This window comes from Chionomys nivalis, chromosome 7, assembly GCF_950005125.1.
Source record: "Chionomys nivalis chromosome 7, mChiNiv1.1, whole genome shotgun sequence".
Lineage (NCBI taxonomy): Eukaryota > Metazoa > Chordata > Mammalia > Rodentia > Cricetidae > Chionomys > Chionomys nivalis.
In genome coordinates, this window is record NC_080092.1 from 16,914,347 (window position 1) to 16,934,581 (window position 20,235).

The following is a 20,235-nucleotide window of genomic DNA, read 5'->3' on the forward strand; positions in this document are numbered from 1 at the left end:
AAATAACTTGTGGGCCAGACATTACAACACAGGTTCAGAGACATCAGGCACCTAACCATTTCTAAAGGCCAGAGGAGAGGTACAGCAAGAATTCCATGTAGAAGGCAGACACAGAGTGAGATCTTCAGTGAAAATGTAAACTAAGGGGGAAATCTGGTCCAGACAGAGAAAGCAGTACAGAAAGCTGCAAGGAACTTCAGTGCTAGGTGGAGATGGAAACAATGCAACAACCCTAAGTCAGGCCTACGCATAAATCCCTAGAGACAGGTGAAACCTCATTCCAACCCCGAGGACACGGTTCAATGGTATAGTGCTACTCACCTAGCACACGAAAATCCTTGCTCTAAGGAAACTGTTCTGACAACATTAAACTGATAATCCCCTCACCCACCATTTAATATGGGAAACACTCCAAACAAAAAGAGAGAACTATATACTATTTACAAGAGATGCTTTTTCTGTTTTTGTTTTTTCGTTTTGTTTTTAAGACAGGGTTTCTCTGTGTAGCCCTTGCTGTCCTGGAACTTACTTCATAGACCAGGCTGGCCTGAAACTCACAGAGCTCCTCCTGCATCTGCCTCGCGAGTGCTGGGATTATAGGCGTGTGCCACCACCACCCAGTTTACAAGAAATGCTTTAAAAATAAAAACATTAACAAGCCAGGATATGGAGGCACATGTCTTTAATCTCAGCACTAGGGAAGCAGAGGCAGAAGGATCTCTGAGTATGAGGTCAGCACGATCTACAGAGTGAGTTTCAGGACAGCCAGGGCTACACAGAAAAACCCTGCCTTCAAAAACTGTTAGAAAAAAACACCACCAACCCAAAGCCATAAGCAGACTGGAGGTGAGTGGAAACGTGAGGAGTCAGGAGAGAGTTGTCACACTGATACGACAACAGGAAAATGCCAGCCAATAAGATATATCACTACCAATGTCTACATGAAACAAAAATTGAAAGATATAAAGTAGTATAGACGATATGCAGAGTCATATAACAAGTCACAGTAATTCAGAAGGGTGAGAGAAGACAATGTGGCACTTGACCAGGGGAGGAATCAGAAAGCAGTAAGCTGAGCCAGGAAAAGCTCAAATACCTGTAAATGAAAAGCATCAGTTAACAAAGACAGTTAACAAAGACATACCTTGATTAGAAAATGTTTTTGAGCTAAAAGGAAACTAAAACATCAAGATTTATATGATAAAAGCAATGCTTAAGAGAAAAAAATAGATATGAATGATCTAGAGTCTGCAACAAAATTTAAAAAGTATCAAAAAAAATCTGTGGGTGTGTATATGTTATGAAACTAGACACAGGAGGAGAGGGAAGGGAGGTCACAGAATGTATGAGACATAGAAACAAGAGTGACTCTCTTTAGGAAGAGACAGCCAGAGAGGGGCAAAGGGTGCGTGGAGGAAGAGGGGAAAGGGAATGAGTAAGAACATGGTATAATAACACAAATATTTGGTTATGCCAGCGAAATCCATTATTTTGTATACTAACCTGACAAATAGCAAAAACTATAAATTCTTTCATCTTCCTATTGCATTTTAAAAATGTGAAGAAAAGTAGTTCCTGCTATCTATCTGAAAGTATTTAATGGGATATAAAGAAATAAAGTAGAGGGCTGGAGAGATGGCTCAGAGGTTAAGAGCATTGCCTGCTCTTCCAAAGGTCCTGAGTTCAATTCCCAGCAACCACATGGTGGCTCACAACCATCTGTAATGAGGTCTGGCGCCCTCTTTTGGCCTGCAGGCATACACACAGACAGAATATTGCATACATAATAAATAAATAAATAAATAAATAAATAAATAAATAAATAAATAAATGAAATAAGTATACCCTCCTTCAGTCAGGTTAAAGACAAAATAATAAGGAAAGTGAGACATAAAAATAAAAAACATAGTGAAGACGAATACCCAAATAATAGTAAAATCTGATGAGGTCTCTTTTACCAGCTGACTTTGGCAGAGTTTGCAATCTACTATAGGAAAAATGGGAACAGACTAGCAAAGACAATGGTATCACACTGTCTACTTGAGGATCATTAACAGCTGCTCTACAGAGTCCATGTTGAGTTGTCTCCTCCGTGTCTCAGAAAAATATTAACAATCAACAGTCAAGTCACCAAAATACCCAACAGCTTTAATAAAATCAATGGTTTACTCAGAGACATTGGGAAAAACAGAACTGTTTACAGCAGGACAGACTGGCCTTGAACTCACAGATCTGCCTGCCTCTGCCTCTCTAACCTAGTGTGGGCATTAAAGAGGTGTGCCACCCAGCTCACAGCAGGCTGACAGTGACTGATGGCTCTTCTCACTACAGCACACTGCTACTCACAACTGTGACATAGACTGACCTTCTTGAATCGCCATATCAACAGCTAGCCCAGAAGCCGAATGCAGGAGCTTTTGATAATTCTGCACATTTTGGTCAAACAGCTGCACAAGAAGAGTACACGTCTTTTCATATTCACATCTGCTGACTGTGCACAGCTGCTCCAGCTGCTGGAACACGGTAGCAGTATCATCCAGGGGGTCATCTAAGTTATCTCTGAAACACAGAGGACATTCATTCCCTTATAATGTGGTACATATTAATCACAACATAGAAACTTTGCAATGTAAAAGTGCTATGATGAACCAAGAAATAAAAGACAAATGGATTGGAAGTTAAAAAAAAAAGTAAAATGGCATATATGAAGCTGATATGATTATGCACACAGAAATTATCAAAAGACCCCACACACAAAAAGTTACTAAGAAGTGAATTTACCGAGATCATAACAAATGAGCTCAAAACCCAAAACCAGCTGTGCTGCTCTACAATGGCAAAGAAGAAAGGAAATGGAATATTAAACAACAGTGCCATATGATTTAAAAAGCATGGTAAGCTTGGGAGGGGGCACGTGCTTATAATTCAAGCACAACAGAAGGATCAGGAGTTTAAGACCAGCCTCAGTTAGATGTAAATTTAAGACACTGTTCTCAAAAACAAATAACAATTTAATGCAAAGGTACTAACTAAATATAACTTAAGTATGCTAAAATCTAAAAGCTGAAATTACAAAGTACTGACAGAAGAAGCCGAACAGCTACAGGAACCAAAGGACAGATGGACCATGTCTGCTGACCAAGGATCTGATACTGCTGCAGTCCCAGTCATCTGGGATTCAGTAACATTCTATCAAAACAGGAATTTCCTTGTAGAAATTCACAGACTGGGTCAGACAGAGAGACCAACGAGCACAGTGCTTGCTGACAAGCCTGCGGACCTGACCTGGACACCTGGGACCATGTATATAGAGAAGGAAGGACAGAGACAACGCCACAAAGCTTTCCTCTGACCTGGACACAGGTGCTAGGCATATATTCTCCCACACAGAATAATACTTTTCAAATGAAATAAAAAGACTGCCAAATGTATGCTAAATTTTACATGAAGAAAGAAATGATGGGATGGAGAGATGGCTGGTTAAGAGCAATGATTGCTCTTCCAGAGGACCTGAGTTCAATTCCCAGCAACCACATGGTGGCTCACAGCCATCTCTAGGGGTATCTGGTGCCCTCTTCTGGCATAAAGGTGTACATTCAGGCAGAGCATGAATAAACTTGAGGAAAAAAAGAAAAAGAAATGAGGTATAGTAGCCAAAATACACTCACAATGCCCGGTTTCAAAGTTTTACCTATAGTAACTAAGACAGGGCACTGGTGGAAAGATACGTGGATTAGTAAGAACAGAGTCTCAAAATGGAACCATATACATGTGGTGAATTAATTTTTAACAACAGTATAAATGAAATTCAATTAGAAAGGACAGTCCTTATCCACATCCAAAGTAAACATGATGGAGACAAGAAGAACCTGGACTTTGTGCATTGTTAACATAATATACATATATACAGACAAAATATACATATAACATAATATAGAAAGCCTGGCTTTTTTTGTTCATTTTTTTTGTTTCTGAGACACACTTCCTTTGTAACCCAAGCTGGCCTTCCATGCATTACACAGAGCTTGTGACTATGCCGCCTCAGTATTCCAAGTGCTCAGAGTAGACGTTTTCACACTCAGAACAAAAATTAACTGCAAATGGATTACACACGTTAAGTGTACATTTTGTTTGGTTTGGTTTTGTGCTTCTCTATATGTTCCTGGATTTCCTGGAACTCTCTGTAGACCAGGCTGGGTCTCAAACTCAGAGATCCACCTGCCTTTGGCTCCTGAGTGCTGGGATTAAAGGCATATAAAATCTTAACACTATAAAAATGTAAAGGAAAGCTCTGACCTGGAATGAAACAAAAAAATCCCTTAGACAGGGCACCAAACAAGATACAGAAAACAAAAATAATAAGCAGGAGCTCAGGGAATGTAAACCATACAATCTCCTAGACTCAGAAAGTAGAAAGGTAAATAACAGGCAGTGAGAGTGAAAACAGTCTCTACGATTTTAACAAATGAAATGTGAACAGATTATACAAACTTCTAAACTCTCTCTAAATAACCCAGATTTAAAGGGAACTAGCTAAAATTTTTTTAAATCATTTTCATTTATATGTATGGGTGCTTCGCCTGTGTGTATGTCTGTGAACTATGTGTGTGCCTGGTACACATGGAAGCCAGAAAAGAGCTTTGGATTCTCAGGGTTGGAGTTAAGAGACAGATGGCTGTGAACCACCAGATGGGTGCTGGGAATTGAACCTGAGTCCTCTGAGAAAGAAGCCAGTGCTTAGTTACACAGCTGTCTATCCAGCCCCATGGCAACAGATCTGACAGACAAACAATAAGACAAAATACACATTAAAACCACAATGAGGTACCACTACATAACTACTAGACTCAATATAAAACTAAAAAATAAGCAAACAAAAAAAACATCAAGTGCAAAGCAATTCAAATTTTCATATAATGTAGGTAAGTGTATGTACAGATGTTAGAGTCACTTTGGAAAACGGTTTGGTAGCTTTTTACCATGCTACCAGGAAACCCTCTTGTATAGATATTTTACACATCGAAATGGAAACTTATGCTCATATGAAACTGTACACAGGAATGAAGCCAGCAGTTTTCCCCATTGCTAAACAAGTGAACAACCCAAGTATCCATGAACAGTCAATGGGCGCCCTGACACATTCACAGATGGGCTTCTACCCAGAATGAAGAAGAAGGAACCTCTGATACAACATGGAGGGATTCCAAACGCTTGTGCCAAAATGAAAAACACCAGATTTCAAAAGCGAATACTGATGGCTATATACCTGCACAATAGTCTAGAAATAGCAAAAATAATAGGAAAACAGATTAGTTATTACCAGAGCTGTGTGCTAATTAAAAAAGGACCAAAACTATCTCGAGGGTGATGGTACTATGTTTACTGTCATGCGTACAGTGGTGGTTATACAACTGTACATGTTGTCAGCACTCATGAAACTGTACACCAACAATGGTGAACCTTAACATTTTACTTCAATCTTTAATAATTCCAAGATAGATAAACATAAGACATTTAATATTTTAATACCTCACAACAATGGCAACAGATTCCAATCGGGAAGTGATAAAAGCCTTGGTGATTTCAGGTGCATAAGTGTCTAACAAGTGGGGTTCAGCTGATTTCACAAAAGGAACCGATGCTACCATTCTCTGCCACAGAGTTAGTAAGTAATGAACACTGTTGGGGGCAAACTCCCAATGCTACAAAGAAAGACAGCAAATGTTACTCAAAATGACATTATAGCTTTCTAGACTAAAAATCAAAGAGTAAAATTACTGCAGATAAAATTAACTGGGTTTTTGTTGTTGTTAGTTTGTGTTTTTCTGTTTTGAACAAGGTCCTTGTATAGCCTAGACTAGCCCTGAAGGACCTTTAACTTGTGATTCTCCACATCCTGAGTGCTGCTATTACAGATACACACAACCATACTCAGTTTACATGACAGTAGGGATAGAACCTGGGGTTCTGTGAATGTTAGGCAAGCATTCTGTCAGCTGAGTCACATCTCTGGCCCTTATAAAGTTAACTTTTATTCTGATTATATAACTAAGGATCACACAAATTTCACAAATCAAGAAGTATTCAAAAACTAGTATCTTTCATTATGCCACTTACAATAATGACTGCTAAAATAATAACACATTTCCTTAGAATCCAATTTTACTAATATTTTATAAGCACTGAAACCAAGTGGAAACAGAGCTTCCCATCAACTTACAAAGGACTTTTCACATAATACAATCTGCAATTCTCCCATAATGCAATCTAACCTTTTATTTCTTTGCATAGATCTGACTATAGATTCAATGACTAGATATTAAACAGAATGCCAATTTTTATATTTTGTGTTGCAATGACTTATTTTACCCAAAAACTTTGTAAAGAATAATTATCAAGTACTCAAATATTAAAAAAGAAACTACCTCCACCAAACCTATACCAATAAAATGGTTTTTAAAATTACAGTTTAATCTCAATTATACATTTATACTTACCTGGAGGCTAGTAATAGTAAAATTAGCAATCAATCCAATAACTTCAGCATACTCCTTCACCAAAACTAATTCTCCCAGCTGATAGTTTGTCTTTAAACGAGCCAAAAATCGACAAAATTCATGATAATTACCAGGATCAGACAAACCCTAAATTAAGATGCAAAAGAAAGGCTCTTCAAGAAAAGTGATAAAAAAATCTCCAAGTATTTTTATTAAGTCCCCTGGTTTTCATGGGTACTTACTTTGTGGCAGTTGGGTAGATAACAATATTAGAAAACAAATGAGACCTGCTAAGTTTAGTGTCATTGTCAATTAACAGTAAGAAATCTAAAGTAGAGCTTTTATTTATTTTTTTAAAAGGAAATTATTTTATTTTATTAAATTTATTTATTTATTATATATACACTTTCCAGGATACAGTGCCAGATCTCATTACAGATGGTTGTGAGCCACCATGTGGTTGCTGGGAATTGAACTCAGGACCTCTGGAAGAGCGGCCAGTGCTCTTAACCTCTGAGCCATCTCTCCAGCCCCTAAAGTAGAGCTTTTAGAAGCAGCATCTCGTCAAGATGATTAAATTAAAATGTCTGGGAACTTACTACACAAAAAACATATGCAATGTGGTGTGGTGTGTGTGTGCGTGTGTGTCCTACAAGTGCACCAAATACAGAAAATTCTTTGAATTCAACACTTACTGAGTATCTATAGGTTCTATGGCTCCAAGTTAACTTCCTGCCTCTAACAAAGGTATTCAAACAAATAACTGCATTAAAGTAACAAAGTTTAACAGAACCTCTCTACAGCATGCAGGGGACCTTTAGAAGAAAAGGCAAAAAAACAGACCAAAAAAAGGCCTTTCCAGGCAACTATGATTGGTTTGAATACAGTACAAATGTTACCGCTGATTTGAACACTTCACAGTGCAGCTGGCATATAACCAAATTTAAAAATGAACTGGTACAATAATATTACTTAAAGAATCTATACTAATGGGGATTCTAGAAAGAAAAATAGTATCTATTACCTAGAACAAATTCCAAAAATACATTTTACAACAAGGTCTTTTAATACACACTTGTGTATTAAATATACCATTGCATACTAAAATGCCAGATTGACTTTTCAGTGAAATATTAGCATGAGAAGGAAAACAGCTTAAGAGAAATAGCTGACACTGGCCAAGCATCTCCCATAATAAAGCTCATAACAGTAAGTTACACAGGTAACTTATGATTTTAAAGTAAAAGCCCACCTATCAGACCTGAACTAAAATGGAAAAGATAAAAACAAATGTATATGTTATAGATTCCACCCAGGAAGTACTGGGTAAAAAAGATATGAGCAAGGGGTATTTGGTTTGCACATGAGCAAAATATGTTATATACACAGACAAAATTGTTAGAGTAAATAAAAAATATTGTAAAAAATTAAAATTAACAAAAAAAATCTCACAGGGGCATGGTGGCACACACCTTTGATCCTAGCACTCAGGGGGCAGAGGCAGGCAGATCTCTGTGAGTTCAAGGCCAGCCTGGTCTACAAAGCAAGTTCCAGGACACCCAAGGCTACACAGAGAAAACCTGTCTTGAAAAATCAAAAACAAACAAACAAAATCTTCAAGAGCTGGGAAAACAAACCCAAATGCCTCTGTCGAATGGTAATACTTTACTTCTATACAAAGATGCTCCCGAAACTGCCAGTAACAAGAAGATAGATAAAGCTCTTTAAGCTATCATTTATGCCTCTACAGAATGCTATTCGCCAGAAAAACCAAATTAAAAGTGCTACAATTACTTGTTAGGCACTCCAAAACCTCTCATGAGCACCTCTGCAAGTGTGCACTGACCCCAAAGCTCTGGAGCTAATGCAGGGCTACTTCTAAAGCCACAAACCGGGGAGTCCACAAGAGGGCAAAAGACAGTATTTCACACTTGAAGACAGCTTATTTCAATACTAACAATTAAATTTGTCTTCTACTTCAAAAAGCAGACATAAGCCTCAATCACTTCAGCAGTTTACACGCTTACTAGTGAAAACAGAGAAAGTAAGTACAGTGATAACAATGCTTAGCTTTTATTCAGTTACTTAAACCAGAGAGAAAGAGCACCAGGTCACCATCAAAAATATTGCAATATTTTCTAAAAACTAACTACGGCAAATGAGACCTCAGGAAGGTGAGTACAATACTATTTTTTCCAGAAACACAATAAATTAAAAACTTTATTATGTATCAATGAGCAGAAATACAACTTCTATATGCTAAGCATGAATTAAATTACTTCATAAATACCTGGGGGTTTTCAAGTATCCTTTTTACTCCTCTAATTAAGTTACCAAGGTATTTGGCACGTTCAGGACTGCTAAATAAAGATCTTCTTGTAGAAGCAAACTGAACTAAGCATGAAAGTGCCTAAAAAAGAAAACAACAAAAATCCTCTTTTTTCATTTCAATTTTAACACCTCCCACAAGCCTCTGCCCCATACTAAAACAGCACCTGTAGGTATTCCTCGGGTTATTTTTAAACTCTCAGTCTCCTCTGCTTAGATACTACTTTCTTCTCTGACTTTCAAATCCTGACATTTTTGGTTTAGTTTTTTATTTCAATCTTACAAAGGAAGGGAACTAGTGGGTTGGGGAGATGGTTCTGTGGATGATGGCACTTTCACAAACACCTGAATATGAAGCTGGACATAGCCACACATGCCTGCAACATCAGTGTTGGGGGGAGACAGACAGACCCCAGCAGCTTGCTGGGCAGCCATTCTAGCCAAAAGAGGGGAGCTTCAGGTTCAGGATCCTGTCCCAAGGGACCAAGATTAACAGCTACAGAGAAAGACAACAAGTTCTTCTGGCTTCCACATGCTGGTCCATCTCTGTACAGACACATACATACATACACGTGCATGCACACACAGACATGTACACATAAGCATGCACTCCACATGCACACAAAAGAATTTCATTTTTTTCAAGACAGGATCTCGGTAGCTTTTAGAGCCTGCCCTGGAACTCGCTCTGTAGACCAGGCTGGCCTCGAACTCACAGAGATCCACCTATCTCTGCCTCCCCAAGTATTGGGCTTAAATGCATGCACTACCACCACCCAGCTCACACTAAAGAAATTTTAAAAAGGAAAAAAGGAGGGCTTCATTATGTTGTTCTTATGGGGGTGGGGAAGATGTCGATACACCAGTGTTCTTATTTTATTTACATCCTATCCCACATCTTTGTCTTGCTGGATACCTGGATTCCTCATTCTGATTATTTATCTCCTCTCTTGTATTTTTTATATGCCAAATCTGCCAAAACAGGCACTAGATTTGGATACATTCAGAAGGTTCCCAACCATTTAAGATACCCATTCTGTCTGTGAACCAATGGATCCCGTGTTCTAAGTTACAGATTATTATAAATTATATATTATGGATCCTGCAAAGGAGAAAAAAAATCCTTGACTGAATCAGGCACATAACTAATTTATTTGGTTACGAAATATATCCCACACCATTCATGTATCTTACAGGGCAGGAAAATGCTGCTGGAACATTTAGTAACTTTCTGAACGCTCCCAAGCAGGTCTCTGTGACCTAAGTATCGTCCTAAGTTCCCAGGCTACTTCATCGCTTAGGTTCCTAACTCCAACAGCAACTACTGCAGTCTGTCTTCACATTAACCCAAAGGACAAGCTGGTCTCTGCAAGCTTTATCTGGGTTCACATATTTACTTGCCCACTTTAAAAAAAACAAAAAAACAAACCATTAGCTTCCAATATTAAAATATTTCTAATAGGAGATTTCATACAAATTGTCTGTGATCATGGAGAGAAAAAGCACACACATGAAATCTTTCTGTTTGGGCCGTGCTCTCATTTCCCACTAACTCTTATTGTTAAAAAACAAAAACTACCCTTCTTAGGCAACTCTGATACACAGGACTGGGAACCATCAGTGTATTAAAAGCAAACACCAGTACATAGTTTGGGGGATAAAAAGACCTGAGCTTTAATCTGTGTCTATTCTGCTGCCTTGGAGAAAGTCAATTGGTGCAGGACAATTCTGTATTCTGTTAATTATGTTTTAAATAAATGCTGATTGGCCAATAGCCAGGCAGGAAGTATAGGCGGGACAATCAGACAGAAAGTAGAAGCAGGGCAATGAGAACAGGAGTATTTTGGGAAGAAGGAAGCTCTTCCCGCAGTCCTGTCTAGACCACAGAAGAAGCAGGATGTGACCTGTCCAGCTGAAAAAGGTACTGAGCCATGTGGCTAACATAGATAAGAATAATGGGCTAATATAAGTTATAAGAGCTAATATGAAGCCTGAGCTAATGGGCCAATCAGTTAATATCTAATGTTCTCTTTGTGATTTTCTTTGGGGCTAATCGGCTGTGGGAACTGGGCAGGACAGAAACCCCAACAAAAGCAGGACCACATGTTACAGTCAACTAGCCACTCTGGGTCTGTTTTCTGTTTTTCAGAAAACAGCAAGACCAGTGTCATTCATCTTGCAGGGTCATCATGAGGATGAAGTAAGATAAGCACATATAACCAGGCATCACGCTACTTATCACAAAGCAGATGTTTTCTCCCACATTTTTCAATCACAGGTACTTTTTTTGTTTTATACTAGAACATAATCATATGACTTCATGCGTGTTTAACAACTAAAAGCAATTCTCCTGGATGAAAGACAAAAGGATCAAGCCCAGCTGCAGATAAGCACTCTATGAAACTCAGATTAAACCTTACAGTAGAGATGCAAAAAGAGACTTGTTGGGTTAGAGATGAAGCTCAACAGTAGAGGACTTGGCGAAACTCTTTCTTTTATGTGATATTTAAACAAATACACTTTAAATCTTCTACATTTTTCTAGAGACACCTTAGACATTTTTATTAAACTTACATTTTTTCCCCAACATTGCTAGATCTTTAATGCTCAATAAAGATGTTGCTCATAGTCTCAAAGTTCTATGTAGCAAAGAAAATTTCAACATAAAATTGATTGTACAAGAGTGAGGAGAACAAAATCAAGTGAGTGGATCAGCTATGCTTCTGAGAGATTTCTGATGGAGACTCCCTGTCACACCTAAGACATATAACCCTGCCACACCTAAGACATATAGCCAGTCAAGTTGAAGAACAGTCAGAAGGTTAGAAGGAGGAAGAACTTGAGGTCAGCCCTGATGAGGGAGTGAGATCTAGGAACAGGTTGGCAGGCTGTCCTGGCTGTGGGAGGAGCAAGGTAAGTTACTGGCTCTGAGTTTAATCAGAAAGCAGAATGAACTATTAACAAATTCTGATGGGTAATGTAACAAAATACACTCAGAAATAAAAGAGCTACTTGAGAAACATAACTCAATGCAGAAGAATTTCTGAAGTAATTCAGAATATAAGTGTAAATATACATTACCCTTACACTTCAGATTAGAAAAAGAATCACAGGTTCGAGGCTGACGTTGGAACTAAGGAGGCTGAGGATGGAAGACAAGTTTGAAGGCAGCATGGGCTGTACAGCATAACCATGTCCAAAACACAGACCAGAATCTAGACATGCAGCGCAGTTACACTCCAACCCTGAAGATGTGAGGCCCTAGGTTCAATTCCCCAGCAGTACAGAACAGTAACAACAATCTATCAGGGTATTTTATCTTTAAGGAGTAATGGATGACTTGTACTTACTAACTGAGACAGTAGTGGTGGGAGCGAGTGATACAAATTGAAGAAAAGATCCAGTGTTTCTGGTTCCAGGATAACTGGAAAAAAGATGATTTTTCCAACACCATTACTTTCACTAAAACACCACACAAGTAAGAATGTAGAGACTTCTACATACGATATGGCCACTTGCTGCAGCTGGACCTTTTCTTTTCCTTCCATTTATTCTTGACTTTCAAGATAGGGTTTCTCTGTGCAGTCCTGACTGTCCTGGAATTTGCTTTATAAACCAGACTGGCCTCAGAGATCTGCGTGTCTCTGCCTCCTGAGTGTTACAATTAAAGATGTGCAGCAGTACCACTACCCAGTAGTGACTTATTTTTCCTTTCTCATACACAGCAAGCCTTTGTTCTGGGACATCATGAACATGAAGCTTAGTGCATATCTTTCCACTCATCATTCTGGATTCCTGGTACAATTTTCAATGCATAAACTTGTCCTTTAATGCTGAGAACCTGACTGGGTTTTCGAATTTCCTTCTGTTCTTTCCTTCTGTCTCCCTTTCTAGAATTTCCAATAGTCAAATCTCAACCTCCTGGCTTCACCTTATTTTCTTACAGACATTTTCTCTCCTATCAAAACATCTTGCTTTTTTTTAATTCTACTTTGTAAGTTTAATTAACTTTCTCTTCTAAGTTGTTTATTAAATTGTTAAATCATGTGGCAAATGTTCATTCTTGTCACAGGAATGTTGTACCTTTTTTATAGCTCTTTATATATTTTTTGTATTTTTTATAAGAGATATTAATCACACCCTTTTAAAGTTTATTTCTATTCTTCACCTTATATATTAGTTCTCCAACTCTTTTAAAAAAATTAAAACTTTCTAAGCTAATAAATTATTGAGTCACATACAGTATACAGACCTATGCCACGTTTTGCCCACTTTCCCCTACTGGTGATCTCTTATAAAAACAAACACTACACCTCCACAGTCAGGGAGCCCAACTCAATCTCCCAATCGTACTGAGTCCAGTTTTATGTGTACTCAGGTGTGTGTACATATTTTTAGTCTGTGCATTTCTATTGCACATGTTGATTCATGAATTCATCACCACAACCAAGATGCGGAATGTTTATTTAACCTTGTTTATTAATCTTTGATTCCAAAATTGGAAGTCATTTAAAAAATTTTTTTACATGTTGATTCTCTATCATGTTTGATATCCCCAAATCTGAAGCTTTTCTAGTTTAACATTTCAAGGAAAATAGCTATGGGAGGGAGAGATTCAACAACAGAGGCAAAGCTGGCCAGTCTCCCTGCCACACAGGTGGGAAAGACCCAACTGAGAACAAAGCCTCCTTAACAAAGGCTCTCCAGCCTCCCCATCTAAGGCTCCCTAGTGACACAGTCTGCTCCATGAGGGAGACCTTGTTTTCTTCTTGGTGTACCCGTCAGGAAGTAAATCACAACTCTGCTCTCCTGGGTCACCTACTCTGATCTGTTCACCTTTAATTCTGAAAACTACCACTGGATAACTGTTAGACTTTCTCACTACGGATGTGGAAGTTTCCAAACAAAAACCTTAACCATTCCCAACAAGTCTATTTTCTACTGTTTAAATTAAAATATAGCAGTTATGAACTAGACAAAGCATTCAATATTAAGTGTCAGTGGCTTTTCTGAACTACAATTCTCCTATGTAGCTAGTAAGCCACTTAAAAAAAAAAGCAGAGCTGACTACTTATGAGCAGGTCAGCTGAGTTGCTTAATTCTGTACCATGTATGTTTACCAACCCTCATGTTAAACATCTCTTTTCTTACTTGTTCTCCAAGTTGTCGGAATCTGCACTGTGCAAAGATCATCTGCAGATTCGTCTGCTGAACTTCCAATGAAATCAAAACTCAGGCAGTTGAGAACCAGTTTTAAGACTTGCATCACCAGATTTTGTTGATCTTGATCCTGAAGATTTAAAGGTTTGGCCAACACCTTCAAATTAAGAAACAAAACATTATGAGCAAATAAATTTCAACTTCATAAATTTAAATACTTCTTCAGTCTGAAATATAAACTAGTAAATAAGAAAAAAGGAAAAATCTTTGTCCACAAATTTCTACAATAGTAGACAACTTTCAAATTTCATCTTCTAAAATGAGAAAAAAAATATACTTAACTACATATTGCAGATCGCCTTCTAAAGTTCTAAGAGGTAACCTAGGCCAGGTGTAGTGGTACACACTTTTAATCCCAGTACATGGTAGGCAGAGGCAAACAGGACTCTGTAAATTCAAGGTAAGCCTCATCTACATGGTGACTTCAGGCGAGCCAGGGTTACATAGTAATACCCTGTCTCAGAGGAAAAATATATGAGGTTTTAGAACAAATACTTTATATAGCACAACTGTATGAAGAAAGCATAGAATTCACTAGCTTGAACAGTGCTGAGACTTAATTTTCTTCAAGAAAATCTGGGTTAACTTCTTGTATAAAAGAGATGCATTCAACTAACAAAGGCCATGTGGCTGTTAGGCCTAGGATATGTCCTAGTTGGGTATAGAACACCAGCTTTTGGAGTGCAATCCTGACGTCTTTAGATAAGATCCATACAGTCTGAAAAGTAGATCCTGGACATTATGAAGTATTTGTAGAGAAGCCTAGACTTCTCAGAGAATAATACAAAGAGAAATCAGATAGGAAGACAGGAACATACATGAAAGAAGATTAACTGTGAGTGGTTACTAAATCAGTTGATAAGTCCAAGACCATCAATTTTGCTATTTTATCTACTTCTGTTATTGATATTTTTCTACACTACAAGAATATCTTTAAGCCGGGCGGTGGTGGTGCACGCCTTTAATCCCAGCACTTGGGAGGCAGAGGCAGGCGGATCTCTGTGAGTTCGAGACCAGCCTGGTCTACAAGAGCTAGTTCCAGGACAGGCTCCAAAACCACAGAGAAACCCTGTCTTGAAAAACCAAAAAAAAAAAAAAAAAAAGAATATCTTTAAAATAATAGCTATTAAATCAGGCCTACTACAGTGATTATGAATGCTAACACAAGTTAACAATTCTAATCCAAAAATTAAAATCTAAAACGACTTGCAAATCTAAAACTTCTTGAGCACTCAAAGTTTGAATTTTGGTAAATTTCAAATTTCAGATTTTGAAATTTTTCAACTGATAAAGTCTATATAAATATCCTAAGATTCAAAACACTCCAAAATCTGGAACACTTCTGGTCCCCAATATTTATAAAAACCACTCAGCCTATAAAAGAGAACTGAACAGACAGTAAACAGAGCTTAGTGAGGTGTTCTGGAAAATGCTTTACAGCACCAAAGAAACAAGTTTGAGTAGTGTGAAGGAACCCTTCGTTATACAACACAGCCTAATATCATGCATACCAAAGTCATGCATGCTCCACCGTGCAGTAAGAAACAAGTAGGAAGTTCTTATTTCCCAAAGAAACTATTAGAATAATTCTGGGAAAATTATGAAAAAATGGAAACTGTATCCCCATCAAAACATGGGCAGGCAGATAAAAAAAGTAAATCTCAATGAGCCCATCCAATTAAAAATCTACAGTAGGGCTGGATGCAAACTGGTGGTGAGCACACCTTTAATCCCAGCACTTGGAAGGCAGAGGCAGGCGGATCTCTGTGAGTTCGAGGAGAACCTGGTCTACAAGAGCTAGTTCCAGGACAGGCTTCAAAGTTACACAGAGAAACCCTGTGTTGAAAAACAAAAAACATAAACAAAACTAAACTAAAATAGAATAAATAAAATAAAACATAAAACAGTCTATAGTTGGAAGGTTAAAAAGTACTATTGCTTATAACACAAACACTGAATTCTCTATGGATTTCATCTTCCAAGCCTGGGAGTAAAAAAAATATACAGATTTACTACTTTTAAGATTGATCACAACAAGTCTTTTAAAGGCAAAATCAGAGGTAAACAATCCACTTGAAATTCATTCCAAGCATTTAATTTGAAATTAAGATTCCCATGGTTCTCCCACTGACTTACCTGCTTCAGGAGCGAACACGCTAACACTAGGATGTCTTTTAGTGAAGTATCACGGAATGAGGTAGCTACTTTCCTATGTTTTGCTGAAGGTCTGGAATAATCAACCTAAAACAGTCAAGATGAATTAGTTTAACCAAACCTATAGGAAAATAAGGCAAACATTAACTATGTAACATAATGGCACTAGTAATCTGAGAATCATAAATACAGAACTTGCAAAAGAGTTCAAGGTGACCTGCTTGAGACTACTCACTGACAGAGACAGTGCTAGAACCCACCCAAAACCTATCAGGGTATCCATTGTACTTTCTCAGTGCCAATATAATAAAATAATACAGATAATAAAAGACACTGAGATCATGGACTCCTGAACTCTGACCTGTAGTGTATATAATGTAAATAATTTTTCTAACTCTCAAATGCTACCTACAAAAGGAGAAACCTCTAATATGTTTCTAATATGTAAACCAGCTAAACGAATCAGTTACAGAAAAATTACATATGAAAGTATTTTGATATGTCATTGATTTATGCCATTGAATTTCTGAAAATAAAAGTAGAAATGATACTCAAGATTTGATGATGTACACAACGTGTCATCTCTGAAATTTTAGCTAATAAAATTAATTCTTTAAGAATAAATTACTAAGCCTACTAGCTCTTGAGTCCATAACCTAAAATGCACAATTGGTTTTACATAGTGGGGTTGGGAACACTTGTTTAGCACATCTCCAGAACTCCTCCTAATAAATACAACTATGCAAATCTATATAAAGCGCACACGCTCGCATGCACACAAACACACACGCTACATACTTCCATTTATCAACAGGAAACAAATGGGTTCTGATAGTTCAATATTCATTAACACTCTGGCCTAAAGTTATTGATTTACTATTTATTTCTTTTGCAATTGATTTATTTTTTCTTTTCTTTCTTTCTTTTTTTTTTTTTTTTTGGTTTTTCAAGACAGGGTTTCTCTGTGGTTTTGGAGCCTGTCCTGGAACTAGCTCTTGTAGGCCAGGCTGGTCTTAAACTCACAGAGATCCGCCTGCCTCTGCCTCCTGAGTGCTGGGATTAAAAGCCTGCGCCACCACCGCCCGGCTTCTTTTGCAATTGAAAGACAGAAGGAAACCATTTGTCCTGCTACTGTTTAAAGAATTTAAAAAAAAAAAAAAAAAAAAAAGGTGGACTAAGAACTGATTATCTGATACTTTCTTAACTACAGGGTACAATTCAGATTATCCCTAAATGCTACATTAATTAGCATTTGCAACATTCTGCTCTAAATCAAACTCTGTATGTATGTATGTATGCTGTGCATGTGTGTATGCTGTGCATGTATGTATGCTGTGCATGCATGTATGTATGCTATGCATGTATGTATGTATTAATGGGGGCTCCTGATGAATCTGGAGCATACCATTTTGGTCCATCTAGCCAGGTAGCTAGCAGCTCAGGGGAGTTCCTGTTTCTGCATCCCACACACTGGGATTACAGGCCGACTGCACACCCAGGAAGTTCTGCCATGAGTTCTGGGGATGCAAACTGGTTTTGTGTTTGTTTGTCAAATGCTATACCCGCTAAGTCAGCTCCCCAGCCTTCCTCTAATAAACCAGACTTTAAATTCTCTAATGCTAAAAACATCAAAACCTTTCTTTTTCATAAAAATCATGAAGAGCAGACAGCATCACTAATTCTGTTTAGAAAATATTCTTAATGTATTAGTCCACTTACTCCTTGAATCAATCTTTAAAACATATATTGTCCATAACATGAAGAGAAGAAACTTAAGTTTATGGAGTGCCTTCTACACACTAGGTGCTATGCTGACAGTTTTTTGTTTGCTTGTTTGTTTGTTTGAAGCTGGCCTAGAACCTGAGAGATCCACCTGCCTCTATCTCCCAAGGTCTGGGATCAAAGGCTTGCACCAAGCACCCACCTTTAGGCTAGTTTACCTACTCTCTGTAAGATCTATATAGAGGGTATCATTATCTCTCTTCAAAAAAAAATGCAGGATTAAAAAAATTAAGACATTTGTGGGTAAGTAGGAAAGGTAAGTGGATCTGGGAAGATTTGGGAGAAGAATGAACATGATCAAAAACACATTATATGAAACTTTTAATTCTGAAAAAAAGAAAAATTTGTACAACGCAATTGTTCGTAGATCTAAAGACAAATCTGCCTTTATCTGTGCTTTCCTCAAGACCTGTATGCTTATTCCACTCGGGGTACTCATATAGATACTGTGTTTTGAGAGAGACTGTACAACTATTTCATATTGTTGTATGCCCCTACTGTATGGGCATATGCATCTGATATTACACATGTATGCCCTTACTATATATAGGTATATGCACTTCATATTACACATGCATGCCCCTACTGTATTGGTGTATGTAATTTATTTAATGATTGCATAACAAATATAATCAACGACAGCAGAGTAGCTTCTAAAAATGTGGGACAATGTTTATGATCCTCTTTTAAGTTTTAGGAAAATCTAGTTTAGATTTTTTTTTCCATCTTATATCTGTAAGAATGGCCAAGATCAAAAACACTGATGACAACTTATGATAGAGAGGTTGTGGGGAAAAGGGAACACTCCTGTATTGCTGGTGGGAGTAGAAGTTGGTACAGCCCCTTTGGATATCAGTATGGCAATTTTTCAGAAAATTAGGAAACAACCTTCCTCAAGACCCAGCAATACCACTTTTGGGTATACCCAAAGGATGCTCAAGCATACCACAAGGATATGTGCTCAACTATGTTCATACCAGCATGGTTTGTCATAGCCAGAACATGGAAACAACCTAAATGCCCCCGACTAAAAAATGGATAAGGAAAATGTGGTACATTTACACGATGGAATACTACATAGCAGAAAAAAATAATCACATCTTAAAATTTTCAGGCAAATAGATGGATCTAGAAAACATCATATTGAGTGAGGCAACCCAGACCCAGAAAGACAATTATCATATGTACTCACTCATAAGTGGTTTTTAAACATAAAGCAAAGAAAACCAGCCTACAAATCACAATCCCAGAGAACCCAGACAACAATGCAGACACTAAGAGAGACATACATGGATCTAATCTACATAGGAAGTAGAAAAAGACAAGATCTCCTGAGTAAAGTGGGAGCCTGGGGATCATGGGAGAGGGTTGAAGGGGAAGGAAGAGGAAGGGAGGGGAGCAGAGAAAATTGTAGAGCTCAATAAAATCAATAGTAAAAAAACAAAACAAAAAAAAAAAACAAAACAAAACACATCTATACTTGGACAGGGTGTGGTGGCACATATCTTTAATTTCAGCACTCAGGAGGCACAGGCAGGCAGAGGTCTTTGAGTTCAAGGCCTGTCTGGTCTATCTATACCTGAGTTCAAGGTCACCCAGGGCTACTACACTGAGAAACCCCGTCTTTTAAAAAAATAGGGGGAGGGAGAAGATGACACTTTTGACCTTTTTATAACACTGGACTTTCCTCATGTGAATCTGATCACCCCCAGAAATGCTAGTTGAAATCAAGAATGACTCCCCTATCCCCGAATTAAGCTCAGTAAAATTTTTCTCTATAGAAAATACTTTTTTTCAACTTATAATGTCCAAAATCACACTAAAGGATGGAGGAGGTAGCACTATTCTGGGGATACAAGATCTCACTATGCAACTCAGCCTGGCCTCAAACTCATGATCCTCCTGCCCTCAGTCTCCCAGTTCTAGGATCGCAGCACGGGCTATGGTGCCTGGAGTGCCACTCTGCTAAAAAGAAGCTTGGCTTTATTGTATGGGGAAAACCTGGAACCTCTGTACCAGAAGAACAAACGAGGGCAGGCATAGTTGAATATGCCTAAAATCCCAGTACTTGAGGAGGCAGAAGGATCAAGAGTTCAAGATCACTCCCTGCTACAAAGCAAAAGTGTAGCCATTACGTGAAACTGGCTCAAAATAATGATAATGATAATAATAATGCTGGGTGAATACCTTTAATTCCAGCACTCATAGGCAGGTGGATCTCTGAGTTTGAAGCCAACCTAGTCTACAGAGTGAG

At 38.0% G+C, this 20,235-nt stretch overlaps 1 protein-coding gene across 1 annotated transcript in view; it reads right to left on the bottom strand.

Annotated features, from left to right (window-relative positions):
- Positions 1-20,235, bottom strand: part of Ranbp17 (RAN binding protein 17) — a 329,913-nt gene that overhangs the window by 268,675 nt on the left and 41,003 nt on the right. The window contains exons 6-12 of the mRNA XM_057775288.1: positions 16,182-16,286; positions 13,977-14,142; positions 12,176-12,249; positions 8,788-8,907; positions 6,498-6,644; positions 5,530-5,702; positions 2,366-2,559 (exon numbers count right to left, since the gene is read on the bottom strand). Of these exons, the coding sequence (XP_057631271.1) occupies positions 2,366-2,559; positions 5,530-5,702; positions 6,498-6,644; positions 8,788-8,907; positions 12,176-12,249; positions 13,977-14,142; positions 16,182-16,286 (979 nt within the window). The remainder of the gene's footprint in view (positions 1-2,365; positions 2,560-5,529; positions 5,703-6,497; positions 6,645-8,787; positions 8,908-12,175; positions 12,250-13,976; positions 14,143-16,181; positions 16,287-20,235) is intronic.